General features: G+C 37.8%; 1 protein-coding gene across 1 annotated transcript; it reads right to left on the minus strand.

Annotated features, from left to right (window-relative positions):
- Positions 1-862: 862 nt before the first annotated feature.
- PLA2G4F (phospholipase A2 group IVF) lies at positions 863-20902 on the minus strand. Its single transcript, XM_031593238.2, is given in 20 exon segments — positions 863-1155; positions 1337-1523; positions 2089-2255; positions 2582-2776; positions 3666-3773; positions 5440-5577; positions 6352-6466; positions 7022-7244; positions 8253-8389; positions 9080-9215; positions 9994-10031; positions 10497-10613; positions 10871-11040; positions 11338-11404; positions 12552-12594; positions 13195-13235; positions 14492-14620; positions 15358-15494; positions 17245-17317; positions 20760-20902. Coding segments are annotated over 20 exon segments (2625 nt in total). The 5' UTR covers positions 20871-20902.
- Positions 20903-22201: the final 1299 nt, after the last annotated feature.

Genomic DNA, 22201 nt, shown 5'->3' on the forward strand with positions numbered 1-22201 from the left:
TGCAGCACCAGCCAAAAATGGACTGCTGCTTTCCGATTCCATCAACTATAATGAAGTAATAAAAGAAACTGTGCAGTGTTATTATGTTGACATTCTGCTTACTCTTTAAAATAAAAATGAAACATATATCAAGTATTAATAAGAATAGTCGTGAAAAGCATGTTATAAAAAGGGAAATTTATTAAAAGAGGAACACATAAAAAAGAAATCAAGAACCATATCTGTTCATAAGCCTTTATATTATTTTCTGCAAAGGGAGGTCAATTCCTACCTTGGCAACAACGCTTCTATAATATGAAAACACAAATTGATTCCCTGAGCAAAGCTCTATCTGAATTGCAAGCACAGGTATGAAAGTGTAAAGAAAAAAAATAAGTCTAATTCAGACTCTTCCTAGGAGCCTTCCTTTCTATGCTTTCAAATACATAGGCATCAGTCAGTAGCAAGTTGAAAGCAAAAGGACACTTTTTCTCTCTCAGCGCATGGTTACAACAAGTGGAATTCAAGGCCAGATGATGTAAATGAACGCTCTACGGAGGTTCAAAAAGCAAGAAAGGTATGGAAGAAATCTGTGTTTCTTCATACACCTTTGACAAAAAAAAATCCTTCATCCACAAACCAGTGGAATTTTGAAGATTATCTCCAGATGCTTGCACTATTTGCCTCGATTTCTCTAGTCATCAGCCACTGTTAGATGAGAAACTGGGCTAGGTAACTACTCTTCACCACATAAATGTATCTCTATTTCCTGTTCAACATAGCAACATGCTCTGTTGCTTTGTACTACATCATTATCTCTCGGGTTTTTCCAAGAGCAAAGCACGTTGAGTGAAATTTCAGCGTCGCATTCTCTACTCTCTTTTCAAAAAGACGGTTTCCAGTTTGAACACTGAAGCTTGTCTTTATTCTCGGCGATGGAAGCTGCTCATGTGTTGGCTGTATTGATGACATTCTTCAGTTTTCTCCTTTGCAGAGCCAAGTTCAGGGTTTTGAAGAGAGTGTCGCTACTGTTTAGAACGTTGTAGCGATTCACTTCCACTAACCTGCTGAAATCATATGGCTCAAAGGTGAAATTTAGCGTACGGTAAGGAGAATCTTTTGTCTCAATCACAAAGTCACCAAAGGATTTCTCATCTTCTGACTCACGTTTAACTCCTGCAGCAAGAAAAAACATGTCAGCCATAATAGGCTTGTGTTTTTATGTGAGGAGGATATCACAGTTGATTGCTCAGTTGAACCACAATTCTTTCCCTACAGAAAGAAACACTTTCTTCCTGGGGGATTTCAGCTCCTTTATGATCCAAAGTCCTTGGAAGCTGAAGGCAAATCTCCTTACCTGGACTTTTGTATTTCTGGAAGGTGTCATTCACCAATGGGAAGTGGAGCACAATGGGAGCCTTTGGATTATCATCATCCACAAACACATAGCATTCTTTGGGCTTCTTTTCATCTTCCTCACTCACTTCGATTTTTGGAAAAGGTATTTCCCGCTCCTCACAATATTGCTGAGTCAGCTCTAAAACCTGTTGTCAAAGAACAAGTGTCATTCTGATAGAATACCAGCCAAACAAATTTGTCTGTAACTAGAATCCTCAAAGTCAGGGGCTCTTTCACAAAATCAGTGACAGAAATCCACCTCAAGACTGCACAAATCAATTTCTCTGGCTGGTGATACAGAAAAAGTACAAAACTAAAAAGTGTTACCAAACATCAACAGTTTGCTGAAACTGTTTTTATGTTTTACTACTCTAAGTATACATAACTTCTCTGCACTTAGAAATTAAACACTTGTACATACAGGAAGACTCACTTGCATGAAGAAAATCACCAACTGCAACAAAGATCTTACGAAGTAAACAAATATTCTAGGTAACATTATAAGCTTCTGAATGGAATCATACAGTTGTCATTTCCAATCTGCTCATGATATTGAGAGTAAGAAGCATGGTACAACAACATTTTAAAGTGGTGAGGATTCATTTTAACACAGTCTTTCATCAGTGTTTGCATTCAGCATTAACTGATCTGCTGTCATCCTGAACATGATTCTCCACTCTTACCTTCCTGTAACAGTGCTGTGTCTCTTACCTCAAATGGAGCTTCCCAGGAAAAATTGAATGACAAAATAACATCCACGTCCCTCTCTGGTTGAAGTACCAGTGGAAAGGGAGAGTTGATAGAAAAGCCACCATCCACTAGATATAAGTTCTCCTCCATGGGGCTCAGCTGGTTGGGAAATGCATCCAGATGAGTGCCTGGAAGACACTCCAAGTAACAAAAGTAACTATAATGCTTTGTTACACACCGCAAACTACAAGCAACATAGATCATGCTAGGGCTGTAAGAAAAAAAGAAAAACACATTATGACATGTACTGAGATTGGTCATAAAAATCTGATAATGAGCTTGCCTCCTATATCAGAATATACACAGTGGATCAAATCTCTGCTTTGACATAGGAAGGGGTAAATTCCCTGACTTCAGTGGGACAAAGTCAATCTTTCTTTCATTCTGTAACATTGCCTGTTACAGAATACTTAACATACTATTTTACATTCCAGACATATACAGGTTCGTTTACCTCTCCAAACCACAAATTCCTTGATTTTAACATAATCTTTATGGAGATATAATCCATGCATGAAGTTGAAGGTCTCCCCACACGTGACCCGGGACTTGAAGAAATCCTGGAAGATTTGCAGCAGGGGGCCCCCAGGTACAATCAAGCGAGTCTTCAGCCGTGTTGGATCTCGGAAATGAAATCTTCTGCAGTCATCTACAGAAGTCACAATGGGTACAGAATACGTAGCAAATGCTCACACAGCTCCATCATTTTAATCAGACCTCTTTTCTACAAAGTATAATCAGTTGTCTTAAGGCTGACTTTGTCCTTTTTTTAAAAAGTATTGTAATTAAATTTAAATCAGCTGTATTTTCTATAGTTGGATATTTACTCACCACATTTAAAGGGAATTATACAAATCATCGTCCATTTTAATTTCAAATCTACACAAAAACTCTTGTTAGCAAGTGACAACCACTTCTGTTTCATAAGACAACAGAAGTCATCACTTCAGTCACATTTATAGTTACAGAAGCAAAACAACCGCAAAGAGGAAAAAAATCTCTCCTGCCACTGTTCAGTATGGAGTTATAAAAACACACCTGAACATCTCTCAGCTTTTAATAAGTTTTCTTTTCACTACTAGGAAGTTATTGTACAAATGGAGAACACAAATGTACAACCAGCTTACTCAGTGTTAGTAAATACATACATATTTAAATAAATCAAGCTAACAAGTGAATTGAAAACTTATTTTCCACCTTTTCACCTCTGTTATAGCTGTATAGCTTTTGTCTTTTTCTTCTCATGATTAAGACCCCCTGAATTGCAAAACATGCTCAGTACATCTCCCAGAACTAGACAAAGTTTATAGTCAAGGTCATGTTAAACAAAAATAAAATTAAAAATAGAAAAAAATACAAAGTAAACAAAAAAACCTATTAATCTCCGTATGCGATAGTATGGATTAATACACAGAACAAAAGGAAATGCAAGTCTTCAAAACAACATGTAGTATATTTTTGGGTCACATTACTTTTTAAAGTCACTCCAAAACCAGGAATCTTCAGGAAAATCCAACAATTTTAAAGAGTGTTCTTACCTATGACTTTGATAACATCTTTGAACGGATCTAGAAAGCTCAGTCCTATACCAACCACTTTCAAGCAGATATCATCTAAGCTTGCAGCAAAGGCACTGCCCCACATTCCTGCAGGAGAAATGAATAATACTTCAATAATTAAACAGTTCTTTCTGCTCCAGAAAGGCTTGCAAAAGGCTTGTAACTCAACTGCTATCTGTCATGGAGAGGGCTGCCATTTGACCCCCACTATTCTGTAAATACAGAAACTTCCATGAAAGAGAAGCTCTTATAAGAGAAAAGTTGCAAAGAGAATGAAAAGTTCTAAAGAAGTTTTTGACAGTTAGGACCAACAACAGATTGGGTAGAGAAACGTGGGGAGCTGTAAGAGACTTAGTGCCTAGTTTCCTTTGCAAAACTACTGAGAGAGATCACCAAGGTATCCAGAGCAGACTCTGAGCAAGACTGAATTGGCAAAGAAGTTCTGTATATCAGTAACATGAGAATGTCTGATTGAAGCAGCAGCTTTAAGAAAGCTTTAAAAGCTCTGCAGGGCCTAAAGATCTTTTGAATCAAAAGAAGAATTCCAGCTTCAAGCTACTAGTATTGTGTTCCAAAGTTACAGAAAGAAAATACTTATGGCACATTAGATTTACTTCTTTTATTTCTTTCTTTTTTTCAGTTTGTTTTTTTTCCCCCCAACTCAGACAAAAACACAATATAAAAAAATTCACAATCTTCACATTCCTGACTGATTCCAATAAAATAATATCTTTATGTATAGATTGTCACTGCCTGCCTATAGACATCTTCAAGGAGGATGCTTCACACAGGGTATAGTCCTTCAATGCAAAGCCTATAAGGACATCTGTGATCACAACAAAGGGAAGTTGGAGAGCCCAGCCTAACACTGAGACCTATAGAATCAAACTCACTAACAGCAGCATTTCTAATTCTGATTTTGCCTCATCTCCTGCACTGAACTTATAAGGGGCATATCATGATTGAATTGATTTGTTACTCAGGCACACCCAGGTACTAGTTTTAGGAAGATAGCACCACAACAATTACAGGCAAGTATGCAGTAAGTGTCAAGAAACCTTGAGTATTTTTCCAAGGGCAACATTGGAAAAGAACGTTATGACAAATGAAGATACTTGGAAGCACAGGATAATTCACTTCAACTTTGAGGAAAGCAGTAGCCCTCCCTGACCAACCACACCATGCCCTGCCCTTGATTTTCATCTACAATAGTTTATTCCCACAAGAATTTCATTTTATCTGTGGGAAAGGATCTCCATTTACCACGTACATCCTGTTTAGCAATGTCTGCTCTCAGTTTATCACCAAACATTAAAAAAAACACTGCGAATACTTCATCCCGTTCCGGTTCTGGAAAGTATTCTACCCAAGCAAACTTAAGATGCATTTTTAATAACACAGAATATAAAGTTGACAGAAAGCAAACAATTTTCTGTCAAACAGGTATCACCCATTAAAAAAATTCATAGGTAAGGAATAGAAATGAAGTTAATGGAATAAAGTTGCATATTACAGCAGAGAGCATTAGCTCCTACAAGTATGACTATAAAAGCGATGGGATACCATTGGCTTTTTAAAGAATCTGTTTACACATGTAGGAATATGTGACTATAATACTATAAAACAATGCCTAAACCTGTGAAAAAGAACTTGACATTTTTTTCCCCTGTTCAGATTCTGGGATCTGAAGAGATCAAAATTTAAAAGTTGATGAGTCCTAAAAGTTGTTTTATTCACTGCTGTAAGTTCATACCTTGTAGAAAACAAATTCTAGGCTCTGGATGTTTCTGGATGAGCCTTCCCATGAAGAACTCACTGTCAAAGTCTTCCGTTCGGACAAAAGCCCCGTATTTGCGAAACCCAACTTCATAGGGAGTAAACTCACACCATTCTAAGAAAGAGCCAACAGATCAATGAGGACTTGCTCACCTCAGAGTAAGCTAACATGTAAATACTTTACTACTGAAATTAATGTTCACACCAGGAGCGGGAGGGGGCAGAAGGGAATCTACCTCCATGGTTTTTTTTATTATCACTGTGGATTTCCCTGTCACTCTTTCCAGGGAGCCTCTATTTTTGATAAATATCATTAATATCAACTCTTGTCCAGGCTTTCACTGACTAAATACAACCTCCTTTCTTCCTGGCTTGCAGGAAAAAAACAAACAAAACACTGCGCTCTATCTTCACTTTGTTACTACAGAAATATCCTGCTTATTTCAACTCTACTCTAAATCATTTTTATCATATCTAAGGGAAGCTAGTTCACTTTTCTCAGCTCTGCTGTTGCTAGTGAGTTCTGCTCACTACTAATTTCACATTTCTGTTGACCCCATGTTAGGCTTCCTGAGTTGTCTGCACATTGAAATGACCCTTGCACTTGAAACCTTCCCATAAATATTTACAAGTGAAATTCATTGTCCTTCAAGTTCTGCTTTAAAATTTTTCTTCACGTATATACATTTCTCTCCAGAACAAAAGAATAACAATGGAAAAATAAAAGATCAATAGTGGTATGCAGGTGTACACAAGCACTGGTGTCCCTGTCTCTTTACATCTACACACGCATGCTGCCTCATACTGAAAAGTGACTAGGACTGGAGCTGCACAGGTGAATTGAACTTATGGACTTCAGTAAGCCAAAATAAAGCTGCCACGTTCATACCTGCAAAGTCACCACTGCTAATATTGGGTCTCACATTGACAGCTGCATAGATAGGATAAGGGTTCTGGGCCCATTTCACTGCTTCTTGCTGATCAGACAGCTTTGATGGATCTTCCTGGTTACAAGCAAGGAAGAAGAAACACACTAAGATAAATTCTGTCCTCACGCTTAAATAATTTGAAGCTGTTTCTTAGCATCAAACAATACTGCTAATTCAAAGTCCCCTTTCCTCCTTCCATCTGTGCACATGGTTAGGTTTTGACAGAATATTTAGAATGTCTGGTGTTATTAACAAGGTAATTACTCCTCTGATTTCAGTTAGTATAATAAATATTGCATAGTGATACAGTTTTGCAAAACCAACATCAACATTCTTTCAGGCTTAACATGTTGAATACAAAGGCTATTAATTTAACAAGTTATTCCAAACATACACTCCATTTTTATATAGCTCTAATATTTAAAGCTACAAAATTCTTTACCAAGAAAAGTGCTAGAAAAACTGAGGCAGAACAGAAGCAAGAACTCCTTATGTTTATTCTACAGTACTGCCTATTGCAGATCAGCCTACAAAGCTGGAGAGTATCTAGTTTTTTGACAAAATATACAGGTCTGCAAAGGTCCCAGCTAGAAGACAAGCAGTAGTGCTCATCCAAACAAACTCTTTTACCTTCTGTTGTAAGAAATACTCCACAATAAGGCCCCACAAGTCTGTGAAGGAAACTTTCCGTCCACTACTCTCCATTGCACTCAACTCCTGGAAATAGTATTTCAGTCGTTCTGGGGAAAATGCTCCTCCTTTGCTGCTGGACACAGCCCTCTGAGCTCTGCTAATTGCACCTTGAAGGTCCTTCTGTGACCAGTTAGGGTCTTGATATAACGTTGATAAACACCTGAAAATACTTACATTAAATATTATTGGTAAAAATGGCCTTTATGTAAACAAAGAATTTTAGCTAGATATTATATTATTCCTGTAAGTAAAACCTACTCCAAGAGACAGAAATAATGAATCTTCATGCTTTAAAACATGCTGAAAACCCTGACAACTAGCAGACAGCAAGACTGCTATTGCATACAGCAATTGAGGCCATAACCTTTATCAGAACACAGGTCTCATTAAAATGAGAAACCGGTTTGTGTGCTTGATTAGCAGATAACTAAATCTGTTTCACAGTCTGGCTATGAATCAAAAGACACAGACCAGATCATGAGGTTATTGCAAGAATACCACATAAATCAGAGTTAATGCACGAAGCTCTAGAAGGGAATATTTTATTGCCAGGTTGCACAAAGTGCTGGAAGGGCAGATTATATTGTCAGGTTGCACAACTCCTCAGTGAAATCATTTCATGAAAACAATGTGTACTGATACAAAGGATTATTTCATTACGTACTCTAAGAACTGAATTACTGAGACATTCTAACCATGTCTGACACCTCAGCACACTGCTCCAGACTACTACATCCAGCACTATTCCCGCACTCAGCTGCATGTACCATTTTGGAAAGTAGCGACACAGTGGCCTGCACAGATGTGTTTCCAGACTCGAAGCACCTTTGTTATCTTCCTGGCAACAGCAAGCAAATAGGAAAATCTTTTGAAATCAATCTTCTGAGAGAATACACAGCAGCTTTATCAAGGTAATAAGTTCAAATATTCAATTGTCATGCTTGCAAAAGCAGTAGATTTATAAATATAGCCAATAGCTGTATGAGTCTAAAGCGGTAATAGATTTTAGAATGTCTTTAGAATTGATATTAGAACTCTCAGGTGAGATCTGATGAAATACTTAACTTCATTGTCTACAGATGGCAAAGACACAGTTCTGGACTACTTTATTGCATAAATACTAACATATTTAACTAACTTTCTGGAATCAGCACTGCACACAACTTACCAAGTAGAGCCAGAAATCCCGCTCAGATACATTGCAGCATCCAGAAGGCCCAGCTGCTGAAGGCCAGCTAGGCTGCCGTAGAATGATGTCAGTGCTCTCATCCCACCTCCAGACCCCAGTACTGCTACAACTGGAACCTGCAGCCAGCAAACACAGGAGTCAATCACAGGCTTTTGAATTGCCAGCAAATCACCAGTTAAACAAAACTAATCCTGTGTAAGAAACATAATATCTACTTACATTAGTTTCAGGTTTGATTTCAATCAGCACTTTCTCTATTTTGTAATTAAAATATATTGTTTACTATAAAAAACAGCAGCAATTCCAGCCAACAGTGATTTACTGAAGTTGTTACGTATATTACTGCACATTCACTTGCATGCCACAGAATACACACACTAGAATAAAAAAAGGCACTGTTTCTCATAGGAGCACCTAAAGTTCACAGGACAATGCATCAGGTTATCTAGAAATAGCACCGTTGCTAAATAAGCAATTTGGAAGCAGCTCTGCTGTGCCAAGATTCAATTAAGCCACTCTGAAATTGACTTTCCCATGAGAATCCAGAGCTCAAAGCCCAGAACACAAGAGCTCGGCTAAAGGAAGTACGTACATTCAGAAATTTCAAGTTTTTGTTTGTCAAAAGCACACATGCCCTTCAGAATTTCAGAAATACAAGATTTGAGACTTCAGAACTGAAATGTTGCAGGGATCTCTCATGCTAAGCGTAAGCCACACTGTTGTTTACAGGCAAAGAATCCTACATACCTTACTAACTACCAGCCAAACACAAAGGATTTTTATCAGTTTCTCACTGTGCTCAATACCTCATCTCTCTGGGGGGACTGCTTTAAGTTAAGAGTCTTCTTCAGTGCTTCAGAAACTCTTTTCTTCCTTTTGTCCACAAATTCTCTCTCCTCTTTACAGAGGTCAAAACCCAGTCGTACATCTAGATCCCAAGTGCTGAAATAGAAATTAAAAAAAAAAAAAATGTTTTCAAAGGTTTGTAATTTCTAAGGAAAAGTGATTTCTGAAAGTATATTCTAAGTGGTGATCTGAATCACTGGATTAAACTATTAGATGACTATCACTCGAAAAGTTGTCTGTAATATGTAAGACTAGCTATTTTTAAATTTGGAATTAAAAATGAAATACCTCTCTGCTGTATTTCTTCCTTAATGTCCAATTAGAATATTTGTGTCAAGCAGTCATTCAGCCTAAGCTTTAGGAATTTCACAGAAAGGAAGAAAAAAATTTGCAGTGGTTAAAGGAAGATTATATAAGGAGCAACTGAGATCACAGCATTAACATGAAGGAAGACATAAAGAGAGTGTAATTTTAAAGCAAATGTCTGGACAATCTGCACCCATCCAAGCTCTTCACACTCTGAGCTGTCCTCTCCTATTTGTCAGTACAGCACCATGTACATTCTGGGAATTATCTGCAGCTATCAAAGTTATATAATATTTAAAACATCACCTAACCATGTTTCATGAGTTTAAAGTTAGAAAGCAGAAAAGTTCGCCCCAATTTCAGCAGGATTGAAACCAGTGTCTGAGAAAGTACCTTCAAAAAGAATAATCACAGATGCCAAAAGAAAAACAACTAAAATTTTTTCTTTAATCTGTCTCAAGAGATGCACTGAGACAGTGGCACTTCCCAGAGCAGCAGGCATCATCCTTCTCCATAAGAATAAGGAAGCTCTTTCCTCATTTTAGATATCACTGAAGTTCCCACTCACCTCTCTACAGCTTTCAAACTTATATCCAAATTTTCTCCCTGTAAAAACAGAACAAAATCTGCAAATGATAACAACTTCATAGTGGTATTACTAACTGTAAGTTATTACATCAGCATTGCCATCAGATACTAGCAGGAACAACACTCTCACCCACAAAACTACATCTGTGGAACATTTTTATCTTCAGTCTATTCCAGACATTTTCAGTAATCTCTACAGCAAACAGATATTTTCACTCTGCTCTTTGAGCACATTAATTTCTTCTACGAGCCTCTTGCTTTTCTCCTCCTCTGATATTTTAGTCATTTCCACTGACTTTGTTTCTGCAAGACCAATCATGAACATATATTTTTAAAAGAGCTTCACTGAGCTTGCTATATCATTCTTGAGCTACAAGAAAACAGCACTAAGAATCACATCCAGTTAACTTTCAAGATGTCTATAGGAGAAGGGCAACATCTGAAATATGTTTTAAAAAAAAATAGAGAAATCGTTCACATTACCTCCTCTCCCAGAGAAACAACTTTATCAACTTTTTTTCCAATAGGAAGGGAATTAAGTGGCACAGTCCCCTGTCCTAGAACCGTAGAATGCTTTTCAACATCAGGATTCATTCCATCCTAATAAAAACAAAATGCCTTTTGAGCTCTCCAGAAAAATCGTTAACAGTATGACTGCTTTTGACATCTGCACATACCCTAAAAATACATCTAAAACTGACATCCCTTGACATCTGAAGGTCCCTGGCCTTCTTATGATGAAATTGAGGATATTGAATCTATGTTTAAAGCTTTTTCATGGACTGGAGATGCTGGTTTCAGGGTGAATTTACTTAAAAGCATGTATAAACTTTGTAGCAGTCAGCACAGATGCTTACCTGTAGGAAAGATATGGTTTGTTCCAGTTCCACTTGTAGTTCCGTATGCATTTCTTTGTCCACATGAAAGACAAAGGAGGTTCCACATTCCTCCTCATTGTCCAGACTCCAAGGAATACACAACTGCTTCTGATACGCCCCTGGAACAGACAGCTTGACCTCACAGTTACCTGCGTGTTAAAATAAGAAGTTTAGACTGCAGAATCCATTTATTTAAATGTTCCAAATTAGACACGACTATTAAACGTAGTTGAGACTAGGAAAACACAAGCAAAGACTCAAGTTTCCCTCACAAGACACCTAATGGAAGCAACACAATATCACTCAGCTTTTATTTTCAATACTAAATTAACTTAAGAAGTCAATGTTGTGATCAGTAAGTAAGAATGTGCTATACAGACAGTATCGGATGTTCTCTCTCTCTCTCCCATGGAAGAAACATCCTTAAACCCTGCAGGCAATCATACCTTGCTGTTTCTCTTTCATTTTTTGTTCTTTGTTGAGGGTGCCTTGGAGCAACAAACAAGGATGAACCTACAAAAAGAAGAAACCAGCTCTGGTTACAAGGTCTGAGTTCACTTTCTAGTTGAAGCTTAATCCACCTACTATAGTAGGAATCTGGTTTACATATGCAATATATCAAAAAAGACATTAGGGATTACACTCATTTTCCAAATAAAAAGCAGGTATAGTTTCAACAGAAACAGATTATTTGTTCATTTCAGAAACAAAAGCATTCTTCCTCTTCCAGTTTTTTTGTTTTTGTTTTCTTATTATTATGTTGTACTTTTGTTTTTGTTTTCTGCAACCTGTGCTTCATATGTACAAGTTCACCTTTTCTTTCTCCTCCTCTCTTTTTTTTTTTTAATGCACATGTGAGGACATACTCAGAATCTGTCCAGGTCCTACAAATTACTTCATAAAATCAGCCATGTCTTTCTGTACTAGATGATCCACATCCTCAAGAAACTTAGTTTCTCACACCAATCAGTCATCAGCTTCCCTTCTAGAACAGCCAGTGAGATATTTAGTTGGGCATAGCTGCCCACAAAGATAGGAAATTCCTCCAGCTTGAACAGAGGACTGATTTACTGAGGTAAGTATGAATATAAGGGGTTCTCTACTGTGAACTGTTCTGCAGAATTGTACTACCACAAACCAGCTTTTTTTTTTTTTTACTGAAAAATGCTAAAAAATCATCATTTGAGTCTCTTTCCTTTGGGGAAAAGAGAGGTATTTTTAATGCATAATATACCATATTTTTTTTAGCTTATTTTCCCCAAGAGAACAGAAAAATATCACAAGGCTTATCACCTACTTAAAAATGGCACTGAAAAAAAATCCTAGAAATGTTAAAGAAGACTATACCCAACCAGCATCTAGGCTAGAAAACTTAGGGACCATCCCCGAGATTCACCAGCCTTCCAAAAACACCTTTATGTCTTTTAAATAGTCTCACTATTTCCTCACTGGGGAGGAAAACAAACAAACAAAAAAAACCCTATGAGTTGGTTTAAAGTTTCAAAAACTGAAACATGAAACTCAAAACCAGAGGGAAGTGCTGGAGAGAATACGAGTTATTTGAATGCAGGGTTTCAATTCTAAACAATTCTTTTACTACTAAATACTTACCATCAGGTATAAATCTCACTACATATATAACTGACTTCTGTGTACTCACCACAAGTACTCCATTGGTCAATACCTCTGTAGGAGTATCTGAGCTGTGAAAGGAAGAGATTTAATGCAAATGAGTTTTGGTTTTAGTTTGCATTATCCTAAGTTTCAAACTACCTGTCTAGATAAAAAGTAGGAAAAGAAGGTTCTTGGATGCAAGAGATCTAAGCAAACTAGATTGACACTATTTTCTGTGACAGAGCAAAAGGAGAAAACACTGAAGGAGAAATTCCTCTGCCACTATATGCATGTTATTATTTGAAAATCTAAAGATAATCTGAGATTAGATAGACTGCCACACATTTAACCTTGCAATATAAACACCTGTATACTTTAAGAATGCAAATTTTTCAATCCTAACTGATTTAGCTCATGGAAAAAAAAACAAAAAAACATTCAAGTACCTTCCTTTGCAGTGCTGCTATTCCCATAAAGTCAATTTTTGTTTTATTTCCTCTTTGTTTTCCACAAATTTTGGTGGCTGAACTTTTAGGACATTTACTGTCAGCCACTAGTGATCAGCTTAAGCACCACAGAGAAGTACTGTGCGTTAGCTTTTATATGGACAAGTCAATGCTGCACACAAAAAGCAACAGAAGTCACCTCTCAAGAGTACAGGTTCACTTAGCTCTTCAGGTAAGACTCACCATTTCTCCAGGTAGAATTCTACGTCCAATTCTTCATTATCCTTTAAAAATAGAAGTGTGACCCTTAAACTTGAATACAACTAAGACTAGCTTTCAATTTTTTTTCCTTTTACAGATAATGCCTTTTTTGTTCTTGCTGCTCTTTTAAACATACCTCTCCTCCCAGGCTTTTCTTATATTAAACATAGATACGTGTGATCATGAGATAAATGAATGTTGGCTCTCAGATCCATTACTCCACCGATCAAAAACCACTTATCCAGCTCAAGTACTACTGCAGCTCTGCCTCTAAAAATAGCATCCTCAGGAGGCTTTGACTCAGCAATATGCACTAAAAGGTTGATCAAGATCAGCTTTCAAAATAACTAAGTAGAAACCAACTTGAGCAATTCTCTCTCACTGAAGTTGCTGCTTCCAGTTTCACAATTACTGATCAAGCTTACCTTTTAATCATTCAGCAAATAGTGAGAACAAGGGTTTTAGTAAGATGCCAGTGATCGCAAATCATTCAGAGGGCCTGTAACAACCTCTCAATGATGAGGGGGTTGGAACTAGATAATCTGTAAGGTCCATTCCAACTGAAGCCATTGTATGATTCTAACTAACTCACCACCCTGCTAACTATGTATCAGTCTACTTCTGATTGTACCAACAGCACTGAAGCCAGATTTTTTCAGGAAACCTGTGATCTAGGCCTATTATAGAAGTGTTTGAAGCAGTGTCAAAAGAGTTCAGGTTGGTGACACGACTTTAGTTACGTGAAACAAACTATCTTATTGCAAGGCCATAAACAAGCCCATAGGGACTGAGAGCAGCTGATAGGCACCAACCTCATCCTTACGAAGTAGAAATTAAATGTAATTGTACATAATCCTGTATATAAGCTTTTCAGTTACCAAACACAGAAGTAACCTTTGAAGCAATAAACTTTACTGCAAACTGACGATGATCAAACAAATAAGGTAGCCTGCAGTTCACAAAAGGATTGCTGAAAATTCAGTTCATTTTAAGCCTAGCTTGTGTCCCTTTTGCATGTTAAGAAACAGCCAAAATCTACAAAGGTATTTCAGTTTTGTTTAGCTGGGCACCCCAAAGACTGAGGAACACCCAATTTTTTATTTTTATTTTAAAATAAAAAAATCAGATGACAGTAAGACCAATTAATACCATCATCTACCAATATATTTCCCCTTCTGGCTTCTATGACAGGCAGATAAACAAGCTTGTACTGCCTCACCTCAGTAATGCTATTCTCAGCAGCTATTCTGAGCTGACTGGGGAAGAGCTGAGGACCAACCTTTGGGTTCAACTTGAAAGTGCGCAGCAGGGGCTGACCCGGCTTCATGCCTCCTACATCAAAGACAATGGAAGTGAGTTCATCACTGATTAGGACATCCTTGTCGTAGAGGGTCAATTCCAGAATGTTCTAAAACCAAACAGAAATGAACAGCCTCAAGTGAAGACAGAGAGCCACTTCCATGAACTTCAGTAGCTGTAAACAATAGACATGTTATGCATTAATCAGTATCCCATCCCTTTGCCTTCTTTGAACTTACAGAATAACTAAGCACTAAGCTTCTATTTGGCAGTCATGCTAAAACCAATACTTTAAAAAACTGTTTCCTTTCCTCTGTCATTAGAGTCTACTTTGAAATAAGTGCTGACAGTCTGGAAGCTTTGTTCGACTCAGACAGCAGAAGTACTGCCTATACTAAGATTTTGCTTTTCCTGATCATAGGAATTCATTCCTAGACTTGACTCAATGAAATAAGTGACAGAGTGATTTGACTTGGAGTCCTAAACAATAGTCAGTGTGAGTAGAGCTACAAGAAGGCAACAGCTACAACGTGAAAGTAGAAAAAACCCTTGAAGAGTTGCATTATCAGGAAGTTTCCATCAGCTTTCTCAGACACTGTCCTAACTTCCCTTTCTTGAGTTTTATCACAAAGTCATTTAAGGCAAATTCTAGCTGCTATTTGCAAAAGATGGTGGTTACCACTAGGTGGATATTACAGCTTTTGGTATAACTGAAGAAGACCATCACTTTATACCTCCCTGTGCTTTTGAGAGTAATGAAGATCCCTCTGTTTTGAATGAAGTATTAAAGCAAGCCAACACACAACTACAAATGGTTCAACCAGCTCCACCAAGTACGTTCCTTACCTTGACAGCACTGTGGATTCGATACTGGAATGTTTCGTTCCACTCTGGGTTATCAGAGTTGTCAACAACCTGAGTTCGGGAGACATGGGGAGATGCAGTGGGTAGTTTCAGTTCCACGTAGCAGTCTGCCTTTGACACTAGAGCAGAGAGTTCAGAGACACAACAAAATCATATTACTCAAACATGCCCTTTCCCATGAGCTCTTCACTTTCTAGATTGCACTGCGTCAGAAAAAAAAAAAAGTGCAAAATCAAGATGGGACTTGTAGTGCAAATGCCTTGAAGCTTACAGCTTTAAACAGCAGTAAATTGAATGTTAGTATTTCTCTTCCTGGTTCATCCGAACTATAAAGCTTTTAATTTATTTTCAGAAAAGGAAAAGGAGTGTTGATATGCGGGCCAAAGCAAAATCATTTCCTTGCTGTTGCAATCCTGTTACTTTTATACAACCTATTAAAAACTTCCTTCTGTTAATTTGCCCTGAATTTACCCTATGAAATATAACTTTACATATTATATAATATATTGTATTATTACATCGTGATATTATATAATTTTTCAAGCTTTGCTTTGCACCAAGAATGCAGTAGCACTACCACATCAAGGAACAATGCAGCTATAATAGAAAAGGAGTTAATATTACTCCTTATCAGCTATTTCATCTTCTGAACTTTCCACAACTACTACTAGACAATGTTATTTGTCTAGTCTCAGTCACATAACTGCATTCTTTCAAAGAATCACTGAAAGATTGAGGTTGAGAGGGATCTTTGAAGTCATCTTTTCCATCCTCTGCTCAAGCAGAGTCTCTTAGATAAGAAGATTGCCTAAGACCATTTCAGTGTTGAATACTGTAAAGAACGGAGATTTCAAAGGCTCTCTGTACAACCTGTGTCAGTGCTGAGTCACTCTCAGTGACAAAAAAAAAAAAAAAGGTTTTTCCTTATGTTCAGATGGAACATATGTTTGCTTGTGACCACTGCCTCTTTGCCCTGTCTCTGGGAACCACTGATAAGAATCCTGCTCCATCTTCCTAACACTCTCCTTTCAGACACTTGTACACAATGATAAGATCACCCTGAGCCTTCTCTGCCAGCTGTCTCATACTCTCATGAGAGAGATGCTCCAATCCATTAGTTTTAGTGGCCCTTCATTAGACGTCAGTATTTACATCTCTCTCATAGCAGATGGTGCAGCATTGGACCCAATGCTCCAGTGTGGCTTCACCAGTACTGAGTACAGTGGAAGGATCATGCTCTTGACCTGCTGGCACCTGCTAACACAGCTAAGGATACCATTAGCCCTCCTAGTGGCAAGGGCATGATGCTGACACCTGTTCAACTTGGCTCCCACCAGGGACTCCCAGATCTTTTACTGCCAACTGCTTTCCAGCCAGTTGATTCCCAAAACATATAGGCAAATGACAGAACGATGCAAACAAAATAAACAGAGAAATGAAAGAATACAATACTAACAAATTCTAGCTTCCAATTTTTATTTTTTTTTTAAGTGCAAATTGCTTCTTCCAGGTGCAGGAAGACAGTTCAGCAGTGGAAAGGGTAACACTTCCCATAACCTGAGTGCTGAACTCAGTAAAAGAACGCTGAGTAGACCACAACAGTTCATGTAAAAAAAAAAAAAAAAAGCAGGGAAGCAAAACGTTACCAGGACTCACCTGATTATGTTCCACAAAGCAATGGTGTTAATCTGTATCTTGGCCTCAGATTAAGCCTTTAAAATGTAGCTATGGCTTTACAATAGAAACCTTTGTGTAGATGCCAAGGCAATACAGTGTGTAGGTAAAGAAAACCCGTAACAACAATACCTGTGTTACAGGTGACTACTGAACAAAGAATCTGTTTTCTTAATACCTTTACCAGATACTCACACAGATCTGTACCCTTGATGTTTCTTGCTCTGAGGACTTTTACTGTTAGGTTGTAGTAAGGGTGCTTCTCCCACTGAAAAGACAGGAAGAACTCAGCTCAGTATGTACCTCAATTACAATACCTATTCTGTAATCACACTAATGACAAATTTAGAGAAAAGGACCAGAAGAGTCAAACAAAAATAAGCAATCAATGACTCAGTTTGGAAATATATAAAGTATTTTTACTGTCCTGGAGGAAGGCTACAGAAGGCTAGAAGGAAACTTTTCCTTTCAGCACAGCAATGAGCAGTATCTTGAGGTAACTCCCCACACATTTCAGAAAATAAGTCCCTGATTTAGTGTTTCCTCTAATTATAGGTCAATTTTTATTTACTTCATTAGCTCATTCCTACTGCAGGATAAAACAAAACTGGAGCTCCTCAAGTAATTTTAATAATGACTTGACTACTTTGTTAAGAGGGCTTGCCAAGGATACACGCATGCTTGAGTAATAGCAGACATGGCAAGAATCTTAATAGCGTTGCCTGAGTATGTAGAAAGCATATGTTAACAATAAGGGAGAAAAAGACACTTCTTTGTAGAAACAAACTTCATGACAGCTTGAGCAAGGAAGAACAAAGCTCAAATTCCTATTCATTCGGAATTGTTGCTGGTATCAACACTTTTAAAAGCACGTGTTACTTTACCAGCATTGATCAAAATGTAATCCTTGTTCAAGAAAGCATCCATACGGCTATTTTTGGCAGGTAAAATTAGTTTCTAAATGACTAGATGTGAGGAAGAATATAAACCTGACTAAATCCTAGAAGATCATGAAGAAGCAGGTGAATGGCAGAGGAAGATGAGAGAAAATGGCTTGAAAGGATATGGTGCAGAGATTGGACAAAAGCAATAGCATAAGGTTCATAAACAGAACGACATGAATTATGCCATTCAATTACGATATGAACCCAACCGTGACAATAGTCAGCTAAAGAAATCTTTTCTATTCTTAAAACATTCTCCACAAGTGGTCACTAGGTCTGCACTTATCATTTCTACAGGATTAACTTGAGACCACAGAGTTTAATTTCAGTAGAACTAAGCATTCATTGACAACTATATTCACTAGCATCTTTGCTTACAACAAAATGCTACAGAGTGCAAAATGTTATATAAAAACATTAGCCTTTGGTATCACTTGTTAGGATATAAAAATAAATAATGAACCTTCAACTGTTAAACTGCCCTTGAATGTTCCCCAACTAATAAATTGTTCTGTACTTATTAGGCAGGTGCATACTTGTGCACTTTACCTTATTTCATACCACCTTAAGATATTTTAGCTTTTGCAAAACAGGGTTTGAGCAACACAGAAAATCCAAGACATGCTTACTACACTGAACTACTTTGTACTGAATGACATCCACTAAGAGCACCAAGTGTAAAAGTTACACGCATAGCCTAAGACTCTTCACAGTCAAGTGCCAAATAAAACTTAATAACATAATTTGATCTTATTTGCCTATTACCATTACCATCAGAGAGCTTTCATTTGCAACATCAATATGTTCAAGATGTTGCCTTCCCCCATTTCCTTCTGGCAGTAAGATGTGACTTCATTTCTGATTTTATCCCAAGTTCTGCTCCTCAGATGCTTTTTCTTCATTTTTAAGCCTTTCCTAATCACATTTATTTATTCCCAACCACAAAGCAGTTTCTCAGGCAAAGTCTGCTCTCCTTTCTGACTCCTCAAGCTACAGAAAGGATGACAACAAGGAATACAAGATTCCATAGGTTACTCTTACTGATTCCTTACAGGGAGCCACAAACTTTTCAAGGTTATTGAGAAGCGAAGCTACACGATCAAAAATCCTCACTGCTGCCAAAGCAATCTTCACTAACATAGTTTATCACCTTGAATTCAAATATTACCAGAGGAAGCACAGAACTCCACAAAGATAGAACGTGGCTTGTTTTGCTGCACACCATCTGTCAACATAGTCACAAGTTCAGAAGTCCCTTCCAAAGGTCTCTAACAACCATTTATTTGTAGCCAGCAATTACATCACTGAGGATACAATTCCCTCACCCGGATCATAACTTAAAGGCATATAACGCAACAGATATCTTCCTGCTCTCCCACAGCACTGCTATCAGTATGGCAGGACCTCCTATTTCACCTTTTATAATTATTTTTTACCCAAGGCAATGCTGTAACATATCGTAAGATGAGCTTACAGAGCAATGAAGCACGAGTATTAGATAAGGTCAATCCAAACAAATCTAGGAAGATAGGCAAGAAATGCATGTAGAAATTCAGTGACAACTACAATTTTGTCAACATCAGTGTAGATGACAATGTTCCTATGTACGTGACACATGCAAGCAGCCAATTTCTAATTTACAATTTAATGATTTTTCAAAACCACCCCTTCTTCAGAGCTCAGGAGATTGATCCTGTAGCAAAAAAACTTGAAATCCTTATGCAAGGGTACAAGACTGAATTCTCACTCTTAACCGCTGTCTGTACTCTTCATCTAAACTGAAGATGCTGATGCAGCAGCAAGGGACTGTAAAACAGGTTATCTTAGGTACAGGGCCCACAAGTATTCTACACTGAACTCTGTAAAATTTCTTAAAGAGATTTGATTATACTGAATTCTCCAAAGCCAAATGCTGATCTACTTCCCTCCTCGTTGCTCATTATTAAATAGTTGATACTTTTTTTAAAAAAACTATCAGCCAACACGATTTTGCTATTTTATAACTAAATAAATAACACACCTCAAGTCAGCAACAATCATTTTCATCACAAAGCAAATGGTAGGGCACAGTGCCCTACAGATAGCAAACCATCCTGTTACATTCAGTGGTCACCTCAATTTTAAGTTCCAGATTTATAGTAGGAGAGACAGATAACATGATGACAGATGTCCTCATTGCCCAGAATGTTTGGACAAAGGCTCCTTCTCAAACAGCTGAATGCAATTCAAAACTGAGGTTATTAGGCATTCCATCTTATATAATAGAATGATAAATAAAAATCAGTTGAAGGACAAACACATCGTAACCACTTATCTAATGTGGTTGTACTGTATTATGAATGGATGGTTTAAGTCATTATTAATCCTTGTCTACCTCAAAGTATAAAGCCTGGTGAGATAAGGTAGACAATAAAAAGGAAGGAAAAGGCAATCAAGGATATTTCACAAGAAAACACTAAGAACCCTTTTATCTCTACTGATGAGAAGTCTGAGATGCTGGTGGTACTTTTCAGGGGGGAACTCCGAGTGCTCCCCAGAACCCGAGAAACCAAGAGATCAATGCCTGCATTGTTTCACTCAGAACACAGACTTAGTAAAAAATATGGAATCTACATTAGCGTTATAGTTAGCCAAAACTTTCCCTCAGTTATAAATTTGATAAAGTTTGACCACTACAGGAGTAGTTTCTTACACATGCAGTAAGTCATTGCCAAACAGATGAGCTAAGGAATACCATCTTAAAGGCAGCGCTACAACTTGTCTTACCCGACAGTGATAAAATCCACTCTCCTTTCTCTCCTTTCTTTGGAAAAGTACAGCTGCCAGAAAAGGCAGCACTCTGGGTGGAACTGAGCCCCGCAGCACCCCATGGAACATGGAAAAAAATGGCCCGTTGTCTCAAAAGAAAACCTGGCCAAAAAAAAAAAAAAAAAAAAAGCAGAAGAACCCCCAGACGTCTGGCTGCGAAGAGCTGCTTGCTACAGGCTTAGTCTGATGTTTCACACAGGACTGGGCTTCATTCCAGCTGTGAAGCAGAGGTGTGGCCTGCACTTGTCAAACAGCCCAGTCCTAAGCGTCACTGGCAGGTTTTTCAAATACTGGTGAAAGATAGCAGCAAAGCAGCACTGGAGATGGAAGCTCTGGCTATGCAAAAGCATTGCTGTGATAAGGCTGCAACCTCAAAACTCCCATTCCAGGTTTTCTTTCAGAGTTCCAGTGGTCTTATTTAGGACTTGTGCTGGAATTTGGAAAGAGTTTGAAAACATCCACGGTCAAAGAATATTTTTAAATAGGAATTCCAGTCTTACAAGCCTTGAATTTATCATTGGCTGTAGCTGTTCAGAGACATTTCAGAGAGCCCTGAATGAGGCACTGTGATTTGGTCTGCCTTTGAATGCATCAGAGAACAATAATCCAACACCACATCTAACCGTGCACGATGTGAGCAGTCTGTGCAAGTCCCTCCTTTATTCTCCTTTCCTCACAGCACTGTCCTCATTCTTCCACCAAAGTTTCTTGAAATGTTGTACAATGGATTAGGTTGTGGATCTATTGTGCTTTCAGAAATATCTTAGTAGTAACGAATGGAAATGATGAGGTTTTTAAAACAGTTACACTTCATGCTTTTATTAAACTGGAGCACAAGACAAGAAACTTACATGCTTCAGTAGTTAGATAGTAGTATCAGACGTATGAAAGCCAGCAGTGCAGCATGTCACCAATGCAGATAAACATGAGAACGTGACACACTACTAGCAAGATCCCATTAATTAATCACTTCCTGTTGTTAGTGTCAGTCACTAGATTAGAATGTAAGAAAATTAATAAAGCACAGGCACTGGTATTTGAAGTACAAGTCAGTACTAGTCAGTGAATTCACAGACTTACAGGCAAAAAAGCAAATATGCTACCAGTGCGAAACAGCCAGTGATTGCTTTAAACTCTCGTGATGCGTTAAGTGCTATGTAAACACATCTGAAAAAGTGCTTTCTTTACATTTCACCTTACCATTGCACTGAAAGTTAAGAGGCCTATTCTGTTTTATTTATTAAAAAAAGCAGACTCGTAAGCATCATGACTGTGAAATACAGGAAAACTGAGGCAATATGTTCTATTTTGTGAGTGTCCAACTGCATTTAAGTCAGGCTTACCTGCCTTTTCTTGAAGTTCTCTGCTCTCTTCCAATGAAATCTCACCACAGGAATCTA

The sequence above is a fragment of the Phasianus colchicus genome, chromosome 5, assembly GCF_987193195.1.
Source record: "Phasianus colchicus chromosome 5, bPhaCol1.hap1.1, whole genome shotgun sequence".
Lineage (NCBI taxonomy): Eukaryota > Metazoa > Chordata > Aves > Galliformes > Phasianidae > Phasianus > Phasianus colchicus.